This window comes from Hemitrygon akajei, chromosome 26, assembly GCF_048418815.1.
Source record: "Hemitrygon akajei chromosome 26, sHemAka1.3, whole genome shotgun sequence".
Classification (NCBI taxonomy): domain Eukaryota; kingdom Metazoa; phylum Chordata; class Chondrichthyes; order Myliobatiformes; family Dasyatidae; genus Hemitrygon; species Hemitrygon akajei.
The window spans coordinates 41559564-41575681 of NC_133149.1; the positions used below are offsets into that span (position 1 = coordinate 41559564).

General features: G+C 36.2%; 1 protein-coding gene across 11 annotated transcripts in view; it reads left to right on the plus strand.

Moving 5' to 3' along the window:
• The window catches only part of usp28 (ubiquitin specific peptidase 28), a 105173-nt gene that overhangs the window by 67984 nt on the left and 21071 nt on the right, over positions 1-16118 (plus strand). For 8 of the 11 annotated variants that reach the window (XM_073030019.1, XM_073030024.1, XM_073030026.1 and 5 more), the window contains 4 exons: positions 6964-7178; positions 7371-7441; positions 12245-12473; positions 14647-14874. In XM_073030019.1, the coding sequence (XP_072886120.1) occupies positions 6964-7178; positions 7371-7441; positions 12245-12473; positions 14647-14874 (743 nt within the window). The remainder of the gene's footprint in view (positions 1-6963; positions 7179-7370; positions 7442-12244; positions 12474-14646; positions 14875-16118) is intronic. The other 3 variants (XM_073030025.1, XM_073030027.1, XM_073030020.1) reach the window with 1 other exon arrangement.

Genomic DNA, 16118 nt, shown 5'->3' on the forward strand with positions numbered 1-16118 from the left:
AGAGGAAAAAAAAAGAGAAGGAAAAAGAAAGAAAGAAAGAATGCCTGGATATCGGAAGATCCCCACATGCTCCATGGAGTTCATAATAGCTTTAGTATACATATTTATTTCTTTCCCTAGATAACCAATAATTTTATCTTCGGAGCACCTATATATTTAATCCTATCTTTTGTAAATAAGGGTGCCAAATTTTCAGAAATATTTCATATTTATCTCTTAAATTATAAGTAATTTTTTCAAGTGGAATGCAGCTAAAAATTTCATTCTTCCAACGATCTATACTTAAGTATGAATCCGATTTCCAAGTAACTGCAATAGCCTTTTTGGCTACTGCCAACGCAATTTTTATGAATTCTTTCTGATATTTATTCAGTTTGGATTTCGGTTTTATCCCTTCAATATCGCCTAGTTAAAATAATGTTGGATTATGTGGAAGTTGTGTTCCAATAATTTGTTCCAATAAAATTCTTAAATTTGTCCAAAAAGGTTGAATTTTAAAACAAGTAGAGTGTAAAAAAAAGTACCAATTTCTTGATTACATCGGAAACATTGATCAGATAAATTTGGGTTTAATTTATTTATTTTTTGTGGTGTAATATGTAATTGATGTAAAAAATCATATTGCACTAATCTTAACCGGACATTTGTTGTATTTGTCATACTTTCAAGACATAGTCTTGACCAACTTGTTTCTTCAATTTTAATATTCAAATCAGTTTCCCATTTTTGTCTTGACTTATGAATTCCTTGTTTAATTGCCTGTTTTTGAATCAAACTATACATACAAGAAATAAATTTTTAAATTTTTCCTTTTTGAATTAAAGTTTCTATTTCATTAGGTTTCGGCAATAACATTGTTTGACCCAATTTATCTCTTAAATAAGCCCTTAATTTGAAATAACAAAAAAGTGTTGTTTGATATTTTGTATTTATTCTTTAATTGATCAAATGACATTAATATACCTCCTTCAAAACAATCTCCTATATATCTAATCCCTTTTTGAAACCAATTGTATAAAAGTTGGTTATCCATTGTAAAAGGAATAAGTTTATTTTGAATTAAAGGTCTCTTTGCTAATAAAGATTTCTTTATCTCATCATCAACATCTTATCCCATAAATCAATCAAATGTTTTAATATAGGAGATTCTTTCTTTTCCCGTATCCATTTAGATTCCCACTTATATATAAAATCTTCTGGTATATTTTCTTCTATTTTATCTAATTCTATTCTAATCCATGCCGGTTTATCTTCATCAAAAAAAGATGCAATAAATCTAAGTTGATTTGCTTTATAATAATTCTTAAAGTTTGGAAGTTGTAACCCTCCTAGGTCAAATTTCCATGTCAATTTCTCCAACGATATTCTTGACATCTTGCCTTTCCAAAGGAACTTCCTCACACATTTATTTAACTCTTGAAAAAATTTCTGCGGTAATTGTATTGGTAGTGTTTGGAATAAATATTGTAATCTAGGGAATATATTCATTTTTACAGCATTTACTCTGCCTACTAATGTTATTGGTAATGTAATCCATTTATCAAGATCTTCTTGAATTTTTTTCAATAATGGTAAATAATTTAATTTATATAAATTCTTTATATCATTATCAACTTTTATACCTAAATATTTTATACCATTTATCGGCCATCTAAATTGAGTTATTAGTCGACATTGACTATAATCTCCTTTAGTAAGGGGTAGAATTTCACTTTTATCCCAATTTATTTTGTTGCCTGATATTTTCCCATATTCTTCCAATCTATAAGATAATTTACGCAGCGAATACAATGGGTTTGTTAAATAAAGCAAAACATCGTCAGCAAATAAATTAATCTTATATTCCTCCTGGTTAAATCTGAAACCCATAATATCTGGGTCCGTTCTAATTAATTCAGCTAATGGTTCTATCGCCAACACAAATAAAGCAGGTGATAATGGACAACGTTGTCTAGTTGACCTTGTTAACTGAAATGATGTTAAAATTTGACCATTTGTCACTACTTCAGCTTTGGGATTAGTATTTAAGGTTTTAATCCATTTTATGAAAGATACTCCTAATCCATATTTTTCCAATACCTTAAATAAAAAATCCCATTCCAATTTATCAAATGCTTTTTCTGCATCTAAGGCAACTGCCACACTCATTTCCTCCCTCTTTTGTGCCAAATGAATTATGCTAAGTAACCAAGTTACATTATCTGTCGATTGTCTATTTTTGATAAATCCTGTTTGATCCATATGTATTAATTTTGGTATTTAGATAATCTATTAGATAACATTTTTGCTATTTTATAGTCGGTATTCAACAAAGAAATAGGTCTATATGATGTTGGCTTTAAAAGATCTCTATCTTTTTTTGGCGATACTATTAAAATAGCTGTTGAAAAAGATTCTGGAAGTTTATGCGTTCTTTCTGCTTGGTATATTAACTCCATAAAAGGAGGAATTAGTAAATCTTTAAACTTTTTATAAAATTCGGGCAGAAAACCATCTTCTCCTGGGGATTTATTACTCTGAAGTGATCCTAGAGCTTCTTTGACCTCTTTTAATGTAAAAGGCATATCTAATCCCTTCTGTTCTTCCGAATTCAATTTTGGAAGAGTTATTTGTGATAAAAACCTTTCTATCTCGACATTATCATTTTGTGATTCTGATTGATACAGTTCAGAATAAAAATTCTTAAAAGTTTCATTAATTTCTAAAGGTTTATAAGTAATTTTATTTACACTTGTTCTAATTGCATTTATCATTTTGGAAATCTGGTCTGTTTTTAACTGCCAAGCAAGAATCTTGTGTGATCTTTCACCTAGTTCGTAACATCTCTGTTTAGTTCTCATAATTGCTTTTTCTGTTCGGTATGTCTGAAGTGTATTATATTGTAACTTCTTGTTAACAAGTTGTCTTCGTTTTTCTTCTGTCATATATCTTTGAGATTCTTTTTCTAATTTTGTAATCTCTTTTTCCAATTGATCTATTTCTACCATATATTCCTTAATTTTAGAAGTATAACTTATTATCTGGCCTCTCAAATATGCCTTCATTGCTTCCCATACTATAAATTTATCATCAACTGAATGTAAATTTGTATCTTAAAAAAAACTGAATCTGCTTTTTCATGAAATCACAAAAATCTTGACGTTTTAATAATATTGAATTAAATCTCCATCTATAAATCGATTTCCTCTTTATCCATCATTATCATTGTCATTGTCAAGAGGGAATGATCTGACAATATTCTTGCTTTATATTCCATATTTTTCACTGTCTTGAATATTCATTGATAATAGGAAAAAATCTATCCTTGAATAAGTTTTATGTCTATTTGAATAAAATGAATAATCTCTTTCTTTTGAATTAATTCTTCTCCATATATCAGTCAAATTTAAATCTTTCATCAATGATAAAGTTAATTTTGCTACTTTTGATTTTGTAGCAACCTTTGTTGATCTATCTAAAACTGGGTCTAGACAAAAATTAAAATCTCCACCTGTTAATATTTTGTCATGTGCATCAGCCAAATTCAAAAAGGCCTCTTGTATAAATTTTACATAATTTTCATTTGGTGCATAAATATTCATAAGAGTCCATAGTTCTGAAAAAATTTGACAATGTATAATTTCATATCTCCCCGCAGAATCAATTAATACATTTTGTATTTTAATTGGTAAAGTTTTATTAACCAAAATTGCAACTCCCTTCACCTTTGAATTAAGTGAAGCTGCAATAACATTTCCGACCCAATCTCTCTTTAATTTCTGATGTTCTATCTCTGTTAAGTGTGTTTCTTGTAAAAAAGCTATATCTATTTTCATTTTCTTAGTTATGTTAAAATTCTTTTTCTTTTCACCGGTCCATTGAGCCCATTAACATTAAAACTTTAAAAATTCAGTAAATTCGTCATTATTTTTAACAGGGTTACTCCAGTCTATAGTAATACCTAACTTTTCAACTTTCGTAGTACCTTGGGGAATCTTTTTAAAATTCTCCATGTTGCTATGTGTCACCCCCCCCCCCCCCCCCGTGATTGTCCAGGCAAAGAAAGAAAGATTAAAGAAAAATAGATTATAAAGAAAAAAATAACAAAATACCCCCCTACTAATGTTGTGAATAAAAAAACACAACATTGCCCCCCTCCGTTGTACGGATCATGGCAATCGCCATGATTACACACGTGAATCCCGTAGCAATCGATCCGAAGTTCCCCCAGCTCCCCCGTAACGTAAAGAAGTATATATAAGAGAAGAAAAAATAATATCACTACTCTCGATTAATATTTCTCAAATTTTTACCTTTCTCTCCCGTATCATATAATTAAGAATATATTTAAATATTCTTCTGTCCTTAAACATCCATCAACTCCATTCACTGTCCCTGTCTTCATCTTTAATCCGTTTCACTTTTAAATCTTTGGCTGTGGTTAGATAATATTTGGGAGTTCTTGTGCAAATTCTTCCACATCCCGATAATCAGTAAAAAATCTTCTTTTTCTGTCATCCAAAAAAATTATCAGGGTTGCCGGGTGGCGCAATATAAATTTATAACCCTTTTCCCATAAAACTTTTTTTGCTGGGTTAAATTCCTTCTTTCTCTTCAAAAGGTCATAACTTATATCAGGATAGAAAAGAACTGTTTTCCCTTCTATCATCAATGGCCCGTTTCTCTTTCTGGCACGTGGGGCAGCCGCCTTCAGGATCTTTTCTTTATCTTGCTATCTTAGATAGATAGATAGATAGATAGATACTTTATTCATCCCCATGGGGGAATTCAACTTTTTTTCCAATGTCCCATACACTTGTTGTAGCAAAACTAATTACATACAATACTTAACTCAGTAAAAAATATGATATGCATCTAAATCACTATCTCAAAAAGCATTAATAATAGCTTTTAAAAAGTTCTTAAGTCCTGGCGGTAGAATTGTAAAGCCTAATGGCATTGGGGAGTATTGACCTCTTCATCCTGTCTGAGGAGCATTGCATCGATAGTAACCTGTCGCTGAAACTGCTTCTCTGTCTCTGGATGGTGCTATGTAGAGGATGTTCAGAGTTATCCATAATTGACCGTAGCCTACTCAGCGCCCTTCGCTCAGCTACCGATGTTAAACTCTCCAGTACTTTGCCCACGACAGAGCCCGCCTTCCTTACCAGCTTATTAAGACGTGAGGCGTCCCTCTTCTTAATGCTTCCTCCCCAACACGCCACCACAAAGAAGAGGGCGCTCTCCACAACTGACCTATAGAACATCTTCAGCATCTCACTACAGACATTGAATGACGCCAACCTTCTTAGGAAGTACAGTCGACTCTGTGCCTTCCTGCACAAGGCATCTGTGTTGGCAGTCCAGTCTAGCTTCTCGTCTAACTGTACTCCCAGATACTTGTAGGTCTTAACCTGCTCCACACATTCTCCATTAATGATCACTGGCTCCATATGAGGCCTAGATCTCCTAAAGTCCACCACCATCTCCTTGGTCTTGGTGATATTGAGACGCAGGTAGTTTGAGTTGCACCATATCACAAAGTCCTGTATCAGTTTCCTATACTCCTCCTCCTGTCCATTCCTGACACACCCCACTATGGCCGTGTCATCAGCGAACTTCTGCACATGGCAGGACTCCGAGTTATATTGGAAGTCTGATGTGTACAGGGTGAACAGGACTGGAGAGAGTACGGTTCCCTGCGACGCCCCTGTGCTGCTGACCACCGTGTCAGACCTACAGTCTCCCAACCGCACATACTGAGGTTTTTATCAAGATTGATCGTGGGTTTTGATCAACTTGAGGTCTTGATCTTAAGGCTCTGTGAGCCCTTTCAATTTCAATTAACTGGGTTCCTTCTTCCATTTCCAAAATTTCCAGAATCCATTTTTGAAAAAAATTTATTGGATCCTCTCCCTCTATACCTTCTTTAATTCCAACAATCTTAATATTATTTCATCTGCTAAAATTTTCAAGTGCATCCACTTTTTCCAACAACAGTTTTCTTTCTGATGTCCAGGCAGAAATATTATCCTCCATTTTATTCACTCTATCAATGGTGTCTCCCGTTATTTCTTCCAAGTTTTTAATTTTCTTGCCCATTTTGTCCTGTCTTTTCATCATTTTATCAAACATAATCTTCATATTTTTAATATATTTTTATTACTTTTAATGCTTTTAATTCATGCATTATTTGCACCAAATTTTTTTTATGTCTCCAATATCACCTCCAACCTCTTCCTGTTGCTCTTCTTTGTTTGTCTCTTCATCTTTGTCTGATTTATCCAGAGAATCTGATTCCACCTCATATTCACTTTCACTTTCAGTTCCGATCATAGCTGGGATTTGTAGTTTGGGTTGCTCGTGTTTGCGCATGCCCCTTCCTTCACGCATGCGCAATTCCTATTGCTCTTTTTTTTTTGGAAACGGTTGATGTTGCCGCAGTTTCCTGTTCTGTATTGCCGGAGGTAAAATGCACTTGAGCCCGAGGCTCTTTCATGGCTGCCAGCCTTGATTCTTTTCCAACTTGTGTTGTCTTCAAAGTAGTAGTTTCCTTCTGCTTCTGTTTAGGAGACATATCTTAAGACAACCCTGAGTAGTTTATAAGTAATTTTTAAAAAGTATTTACTAACTTTTCTTCACTTAAACATTATTTTACTGTTTTTTTACGGGAGAGCTGGATTTCCACGTCTCGATCCTACGTCATCACGTGACGTCCCCCCTGACCCAGCAATGGTGAAGTAACATCTGACATGCCTTCATTTTGGGTAGCTGTGTAACCTGGTTAATGGTGTTCTTGTGTGCTTGCTGTCGGTATCTTTCTAGTTCACGGAGGTTGTGCAGTGCACCTTGTGGATGTTACACACTGCAGTAGTCACTGGGATTACTTCATTCTGGATGCCAATGAACTTCCTGAGGGGTGATTCTGCATCGAGGCTGCTACCTCCCAATCAATGATTGTAGTTAATTTTTTCCCCTTTTCAGTCACTCAGAATTAAATGCTGAATTGCCTGAAAGTGCAAGCCCCACAAGCACACCCCAGTTGCAGCGTGCAACCTTGCACAAGCCTTTCACCCAGACCAAGCCTCCCATGGAAATGCCTGCACACCCAGCACCCCGACACATCACGGCCGAAGAGCTTACCTTCTTGGAGAACTGTCTTCAGCGCTGGAGGGCAGAGGTCGAACATGATATTGCAGGTAAGCAAATGGAAAATCAAAAGGTGTATGTAGGCATTGCCTGTGTGTATATATTTTGGAATGTGTACATGTGTCCTAGAGTTTCTGTCTGTGTGTGAGACAAAAATCTCAACAACCCTTGGAAAAAATAGTGAGTTAAATGAACTTATGGAGTTGCATCTTTTACAGTCTCTTAATTTTTTTCCATTTAAGATCTGAAGAACAAGATCATACAGATCAAGCATTCAATTGAACAAATGTACACGGACAGTTTAATGTGTCAGGTACAGCCATCATGATTTATTTATTTATTGTGATACAGTGTCGATTAGGCCTTTCCGGCCCTTTGAGCCGCACCACCCAGCAGTACCGATTTAATCCCAGCCTAATCACGTGACAATTTACAATGACCAACTGGTACGTTGTTGGACTGTGTGAGGAAACTGGAGCACCCGGAGGAAACCCACGCAGCCATGGGGAGAATGTACAAACTCCTTACGGGCAACGGCAGAAATTGAACCTGGGTCGCCTTTACTGTAAAGCGTATAAACCACTACGCTACTGTGCCACCCAGTGTTGCTCTTTGAGAATCTTTTTCTTTTTACAATATTTTTATTCAGAAGAAAAAAAAACAAGATTTACAGAGTGCAACACATAGATACATCTCAACATAACTTGTGTACATTCATATAGTGTGATAAAATTGATCAAAATGTTATAGCATAACACATAAAGGTATACCACTCTGTAATCAAAAATTTAAAGATAAGTCATACATCATAAAAGAAATTTTTTATATAAAAAAAGTCAACCCCCACCAACTACCAAAGAAAAAAGCTGATGGATGACAATGGATAATTAGAAAAAAAACATATTCACTTAAGAAGAGAAGATAAAAATATACATAAAAGTCTGTGCACTGTTAAACTTTATAAATTGGAAAAGTAATTTAGGAAAGGTCCCCAAATATCATTAAAAGATTGTTTCGAATTTAAGACTGAGCAGCGGATTTTCTATAAATTTAAATAAGACATAATATCACGTAGCCATTGAAGATGTGTAGGAGGGGTGGACTCCTTCCATTTAAGCAAGATTACTCTTCTTGCTAAAAGAGAGGTAAAAACTAAAACCTGTAGGTTAGGAGTATTTAAAGTTATATCTTCATTTGCAATAATACCAAACAAGGCAGTAAGGGGATTTGGGTCAAATTGGACCCTAAAAAGTTGAGAGAAGGTATGAAATACTTCCCGCCAAAACTTTTCAATTGTAGGGCAAAACCAAAACATATGAATTAAAGAGGCATCAGCAGAGTTGTATTTATTACAAAGTGGAGAAACATTCAGGTAAAAACTGGAGAGCTTCTGTTTAGAAATGTAAGCTCTATGAACCACTTTAAATTGTAGAAGAGAATGACAAGCACAGAAAGATGATTTATTAACCCGTTTAAGAATCTTATTCCATCTATCATCAGAAATCTGACAATTTAGGTCATCCTCCCAAGCTTTTTTTATTTTATCTAAAAAGTCTTGTCTAGAATCAATCAACAAGTTATAGATACCGGTAATAGAACCATTAACAAAAGGTTTTAAATTTAAAAGATCATCCAGTAATTTTTTTATCAGGACCTATAGGAAAAGTAGCTAATTGGAAACGTAGAAAATCTCTAATTTGAAGGTATCTGTAAAAATGTGTTTTTGGGAGTGCAAATTTATTTGACAATTGGTCAAATGAAGCAAGAGATCCTGAGATAAACAGGTCCCAAAAACACTTAATACCTAATTCATCCCAATCTTTAAAGACTTTATCAGTCATGGAAGGGATAAAAAAATAATTAAGGAGAATGGGAGATGATAATGAAAAATTCGCTAAACCAAAAAATTTTCTAAATTGAGACCAGATCCTTAAAGTTTGCTTAACAATTATATTATCTGTTGTTTTATTTGCTGAAAAAGAAGAGTATGATCCAAGGAATTTTTTACAGAATTAACTTCTAAGGAGACCCATGATGGGCGATCTTTACGATAAATATAATAGGACCAGAAAGTAATATTCCTTATATTGGCAGCCCAATAGTAAAACCTAAAATTGGGTAGGGCTAGTCCACCCATCTCTTTATTTCTTTGTAAGTAAACTTAACTTAAACGAGCTTGTTTGTTATTCCAAATATAAGAGGTTAAAATTGAATCTAAAGAATCAAAGTACATCTTAGGAATAAAAATAGGTAAGGCCTGAAAAAGATATAACAATTTAGGAAGAATCTTCATTTTAATCGAATTAATTCGGCCAATTAGGGATAAAGAAAGAGGGGACCATTTAGAAAGCGTCTTTTTCACATAATTCAATAAGGGGTTTAAGTTTTCTTTAAGTAAATTCTTGAAGTTTTTAGTAATTGTTACACCTAGATATGTAAATTGACTTGTAACAACTTTGAACGGAAGTTTGGCATTTGATGACATTAGGTCATTTAAAGGAAATAGCTCACATTCTTTGAGAATCTTGAGTGTAAAACAAGCAGAAAATGGCAATGGAAGATAATGTGGGTTTAGCTCATTTTGGCTTAGAATCAGAAACAGGTTTATTATCACCGACATACTGCATATTGTTAAGTTTGTTGCTTTGTGGTAGCAGAACAGTGCAATGGAAAAAGTACTCTAAATTATTAATTAAAATATATAAAATTATAAAATAACTCATGCAAAAAAGAGAGCAACAAGTGAGGTAGTGTACGTACGTTCATTGTCCAGTCAGAAATCTGATGGCAGAGAGGAAGAAGCTGTTCTTGAAACATTTAGTGTGGGTCTTCAGGCTCTTGTACATTCTCTTTGATAGTAGCAATGAGAAGAGGGTCCTTAATGATGGCTCAGTGCACAATAGGTACTTGTGTTCCCCTACCAGGTCTAAAATGATCTGGAGTTAATCGTGGAGCCGGGTGACAGTGAAGTCCTGTCACACCCAATAATGTTATGGTGAGCATTTGAGGACTGATGGGAAGAGGAGAAAGTTCAATGTAAATTTTATTATCAAAGTACTTACAGTACATGTCACCATATACAACCTTGAGATTCATTTTCTTGCGGACATGCTCAGCAAATCTATAGAATAGTAACTGTAATAGGATCAATGAAAGGTCAACCAAAGCGTAGCAGACAACAAACTGTGCAAATGCAAATACGAATAAATTAGCAATATATAACAAGAGCTCAAAATAAATGATAGAGTCCTTAAAGTGAGACCATTGGTTGTGGGGAAAATCTTAATAGATGAGTGCAGTTATCCTCTTTTGTTCAAGAGCCTGATGGTTGAGGGATAGTAAATGTTCTTCAGCCTGGTGGTGGAAATCCTGAGGCACCTCTACCTTCTACCTGATGGCAGCAGTGAGAAAAGGGCATGGCCTGGGTGGTGAGGATCTCTGATGATGGATGCTGCTTTTCTACGGCAACGTTTCACGTAGATGTATTCAATGATTGGGAGGGCTTTACCCATGATGTACTGGGTCAAATCCACTACCTTTTGTGGGATTTTCGGTTCACATGCATCGGTGTTACCATACCAGGCTGTGATGCAGCCAGTCGGTATACACATATATGTTCAATGATAACACACGGCACTTGAGAGCCAAATATAAGGCTGAAAGTTCTGTAGCCATTTTTTTAATCACTAATTTTTATTGCAACACCAACAAATTACATTCAATACAACCAGTTGCTGATTACATTTTGACTGTTTAACCCAGCCACCCCCCAACCCTCATTGCCATCCTCATCCTCATCCCCACCCCCTCTCCACCCCTCTCTCCCCCCCATCCCTCTCCCCTCCACCAACCAGCTGAATAGTAGGCTTACACAGACAGAACGTTCCTATTTTAACAGAAGTTCTTTTAATGTAGATGTCAAATTTGTCCACATTAAGATTGTGTTTGGTCGTGCATCATTTATTCTTGCTGAAGTTTTGTAACCATTTTCAACCGGGATCCTTAAGATACACACTCAGTGTTTTAGGAACAGCTTCTTCCTCTCCATCATCAGATTTCTGAACAGTGAACCAACCCATGAACACTACCTCACTATTTTTGTTCTCTTTTTTGCAATACTTGTTTAATTTAATTTTGATATATATTTCTCATTGCAATTTGCACTGTACTGTCGCATAACTATGAACTTCACGACATACAGTATGTCTGATATTAAATCTGATTCTGCTGCCTCCTAATGTCACAGGGTGGTGAAGAAAGCTTTTGGTATGCTGGCCTTTATATATCAGAGCATTGAGTACAGAAGTTGGGATGTAATGTTAAAATTGTACAAGGCATTGGTGAGGCCAAATTTGGAGTTTTGTGTACAGTTCTGGTCACCGAATTATAGGAAAGATGTCAATAAAATAGAGAGAGTACAGAGGAGATTTACTAGAATGTTACCTGGGTTTCAGCACCTAAGTTACAGGGAAAGGTTGAACAAGTTAGGTCTTTATTCTTTGGAGCGCAGAAGGTTGAGGGGGGACTTGATAGAGGTATTTAAAATTATGAGGGGGACAGATAGAGTTGACGTTGATAGGCTTTATCCATTGAGAGTAGGGGAGATTCAAACAAGAGGGCATGAGTTGAGAGTTAAGGGGCAAAAGTTTAGGGGTAACACGAGGATGAACTTCTTTACTCAGAGAGTGGTAGCTGTGTGGAACGAGCTTCCAGTAGAAGTGGTAGAGGCAGGTTCGATTTTGTCATTTAAAAAAAAATTGGATAGGTATATGGACAGGAAAGGAATGGAGGGTTATGGGCTGAGTGCAGGCCAGTGGGACTAGGTGAGAGTAAGCGTTCGGCACGGACTAGAAGGGCCGAGATGGCCTGTTTCCGTGCTGTAATTGTTACATGGTTATATGCAGTTTTGAGTTCCCTTCCCGTGATCGTAAGAAACAACTGAAATATGTTGTATAACAGCATCCCGAGTTGCAGTGCTGCAGAACCCAGAGCTGTGCCTCAGAGTTGGTGAACAATTTTGGGGTCAGCCATATTACATTGGAGCTGGTGGAATAAGTTTTCTGGAGTGTTACAGCAAAGACATTGTTAATTTGGTGAATGTTTCTCTGCCAACTAGGTTCCTTATCGGCTTCACGCAGTGCTTGTGCACGAAGGCCAGGCTTCAGCTGGACACTATTGGGCTTACATCTATGACCACAGCAAGAAAATATGGCTGAAGTACAATGATGTCTCAGTCTCTGTATCGTCATGGGAAGAACTGCAGAGAGATTCATATGGAGGGTCACGGAATGCTAGCGCATATTGCCTGATGTACATCAATGATAACTTACCTCAGCTTATCGCTGGTAAAGAAAAAAGCCCTTCCATGTTTTCTGTTGAATTGGTAAATTGGTTTGTCACTGTCACGTGCACCAAGGTACAATGGAAAAAATGTTTGCATACCATTCATACAAATCAATTCATTTCACAGTATATTGAGGTAGTAATAAGTAGTACAATATCAGAATGTAGAATGAAGTGTTACAGAAGAAGTGCAGTGCAGGGAAGCAATAAGGTGCAAGGCCATAGTGAAGTAAATTGTAAGTTCAGTGTCCATCTTAACATACTAGGGCAACGTTCAATAGTCTAGTAACAGTGGGTGAAAGCTGTCCTCGAGTCTGGTGATATGCACTTTCAAGCTTTGTATTTTCTGCCCGATGCTCCATCTCTTTGATCCTCTAATTCTGGCAGCTTTCATATCGCCGATTTTCCATGCCCAGCCATTACTTACCATGTCTTCAACTCTCTTAAGCTTTAGAAACTTTACTGAAGCCTTCTACACCTCTACTGCTCATTATTTTTAGTATGCTCTTGAAAATCAACTTTGTGGACATTCTTTGAGTATTTCCTCTATTGAAAAGACTTGAGATATTTTATATCATTAAAGGTACAATGCAAATGCAAGTTGTTGAGGTCATTATCACATAAGGCCTTTTCATAATTTCCTACCAGAAAATTTAAGCACCTAGATTGGTATTTTAGTTCATTAGTAGTAGAGATAAAAGAGGTTAAAGAGTAATAGAGGTTAAAGGCAGGTGGAAGACCATGATCGCCCACGTTATATGACATGGCACATAATGATAATGAGTAATGGAGACTACGTTAAATTCAAGATTTTAGATTAAGCTCCAATGAGGTTGATGAAGGTGCCCTGTAGAATTCGCAGTAACACAGGCCATTTTTCAGTCTTTCTTGCATTGGACAAAATCACAAAATGCAAACAATGAACAATGGTAGGAACGCACCGCGGGTCAGCACCTTTTACTGGAAGAGGTGTAGGCATCCTTTAGCTTTTATTTTCCGAGTTCAGTGTGAATCTATTCTGGCAGGGAAAATCTTATAATAATCATAAGCAGCAAACCTCATATCTCTCTAGTTTATTAAAGCCTTACTCAATGCCACAAGCAAAATAATGTAAATACAAGCACTACAAATGATGTTGCTTGTGATGTTACACAAAATTACCCAAGTAATGTTCTAAAATGTTCCACACTCTTATACTCTAATAGGTCTCCTGCATGAGGGCTGGAAAGGAAGAGGGAAGAAGCTGGCTGCTTCTCCCTTACTTTCCAGTTTTGATGAATGGTCTTGGTCCGAAACATCGACTATTTCCATAGATGTTGCCTGACTTGCTGAGTTCCTCCAGCATTTTGTGTGTGTTACTCTGGACTTCCAGCATCTGCAGAATTTCTCGTGTTGTCATGAATATTCATACCTGCAAATGACTGGTGAGGACAGAGCTAGACACATCGCAGTCACCTTTGTTCTTATAATGGCTTGTTACTTGGGTAACAGTGTCGCAGTAAATGTCCAGAGAAAAATTGCATCTTTTAAATAAACTAATACCTAGGCATTTTCTTCCCATTTACAAATTGCTTAAGAGTTTCAACCCTGACATTGGGCCCCACTGCACCATTAGATTGGATTTATCAACCTTTTGGTCAAGTGTGATCTGTCATTCTAGCTGCAGGGACCTGACTAGAGTGCATGTGTTGGACCTCTCTTTAAGGAGAAAATTAATGGTCTTTAGATCAGGTCTCCCAGCCTGGGGTCCTCAGACCCTTTGCTTAATGATATTGGTCCATGGCGTAAAAAAGGTTGGGAGCTGCTGCTTTAGACCGTCCTGGTGTAGATGAAATGGATGTTCTTTCCTAAATTGAACTATGGTGCATTTGTGGCATTTTCTGTTTTCGTTTGCAATTTCCAGCGTCTACTCGACATTATTTAGATCATTTTTCAGAAATAAGACATGACCCTAATATGGTGTTTGCAGTGTACAGTCTTTCCATATGCTACAGATTGTATTCATTGTGTGTTGATTAAATTGACTTAAATGCTAACACAGCTGCAGAAACTATCATTTTGTGCAGGTTTCTTGAGCAGTTATTCTGTGGGTATGTGCTCATTGGACTATTCTGTTGGTCAAGAGGGCAATAATATTGATATGTTGCTTTCCAATTCTTCACTTGACATGTTAAGAAATCATGAGTGTTGTCAACATTACAGAGGACACGGATGTGGAAACAGGACAGATTTTGAGATCCATCCATGCCCTTCCACTTGAACTTGTGGAGTTTGTTCGTGAAGATAACCAGCATTTTCTGCAGGAGCTGGAAGAGTGGAATGATGAGCAGGTCCGAAAAATCCCACAAAAGGAACTGGTTCCAATGCCACAGGTTCAGGAACCTACGGACAGTGCGACTGAAGGTATTTGATTTCATTGGGAATTGGCTTGAGAGCCAAGGGTCTATGTTGCAGAACATAATCAGTATCCAGTAATTGACACTAAACTTTGAAAGGAAAGGACTTACAAGAAAGATTAACTGGAACTGTACCAAGATGAGGCACTTCATTTCTGTGCAGTGAGCAAACTAACTGATTGGTCACCTTACGGTAGAGCTGATAAATGAGAAATATGGAAAATTTGGGAAAGCTTTAATGATTGTAAACACAAATTTAAGGTAAAACAATTGAATTCTGTATTTTTAAATGCAATTAATTGTTATGATCTACAATATAAAACCTAATAAAGGTGATAGAGGCAGAGTTGGAAGTAACTGTATAAAGGAATGTGAATAAATATCTGGTTAGAAAAAACCTCACGAATATGGAGAAAGGCCACAGGACTGGGATATCATTCAATGTGAGGGAGTTGTCAAGTGTTATACAACTTGAGCAATGTACCTCAGTCCTTTTAAATTTTGGGGAACTTGTAACTTGGCAAACTTAAACATTTAAGAACAATTTTGATGATTGTAAATATGAAGTACCTACAGAAAGTTCTATAAATATAGAGCAGGAAGATGAACATACTGTATGAGGAATGAAAATAACTTATTATATGGGATCTCTCACTGCAAAGTAAGAGTATAACAGGGGAAGACCCATACATGGAGAAAGCAGGGTAGATGATTGCAGCTTTGTTAAAGAGCTAGTTTTAAAACCATCAAACGTACAGAGAGCAGAAGCTTATGGGGGAATTAGAGAGCTTGAGGTCTAGCTGATTGGGACTACATCCAAAGAAGGACTCAGGAAAATTAGCAGTGTGTGAAAGATCACAATTGTAAGCGCACAGGGGTATTGACCGGCATGTGGTATGAGTAATATGAGGCAAGAGCACTTTTTCCTTGCAATGGAAAATGCTTCGCTGCTTCCAAGTTTTCAATGGTTTTAACCTCTGAAAGCATATGAAAGGTTTTGGAAACTAAAAACAAAGTTCAAAGTAACTATTATTAAAATATGTACATGTCACCATCTACTACCCTGAGATTTGTTTTCCTGTGGGCATTCACAGTCGAAAAAAGAAATACAGTAGAATCGATGAAAAACTTCACACAAAGTTGGGCAACCAACCAATGTGCAAAAGAAGACAAACTGCAAACACAAAAATAACCAAGTAGTAATAATAAATAAAAAAAAATAATACTGAGAACTTAAGTGTTAGAATCCTT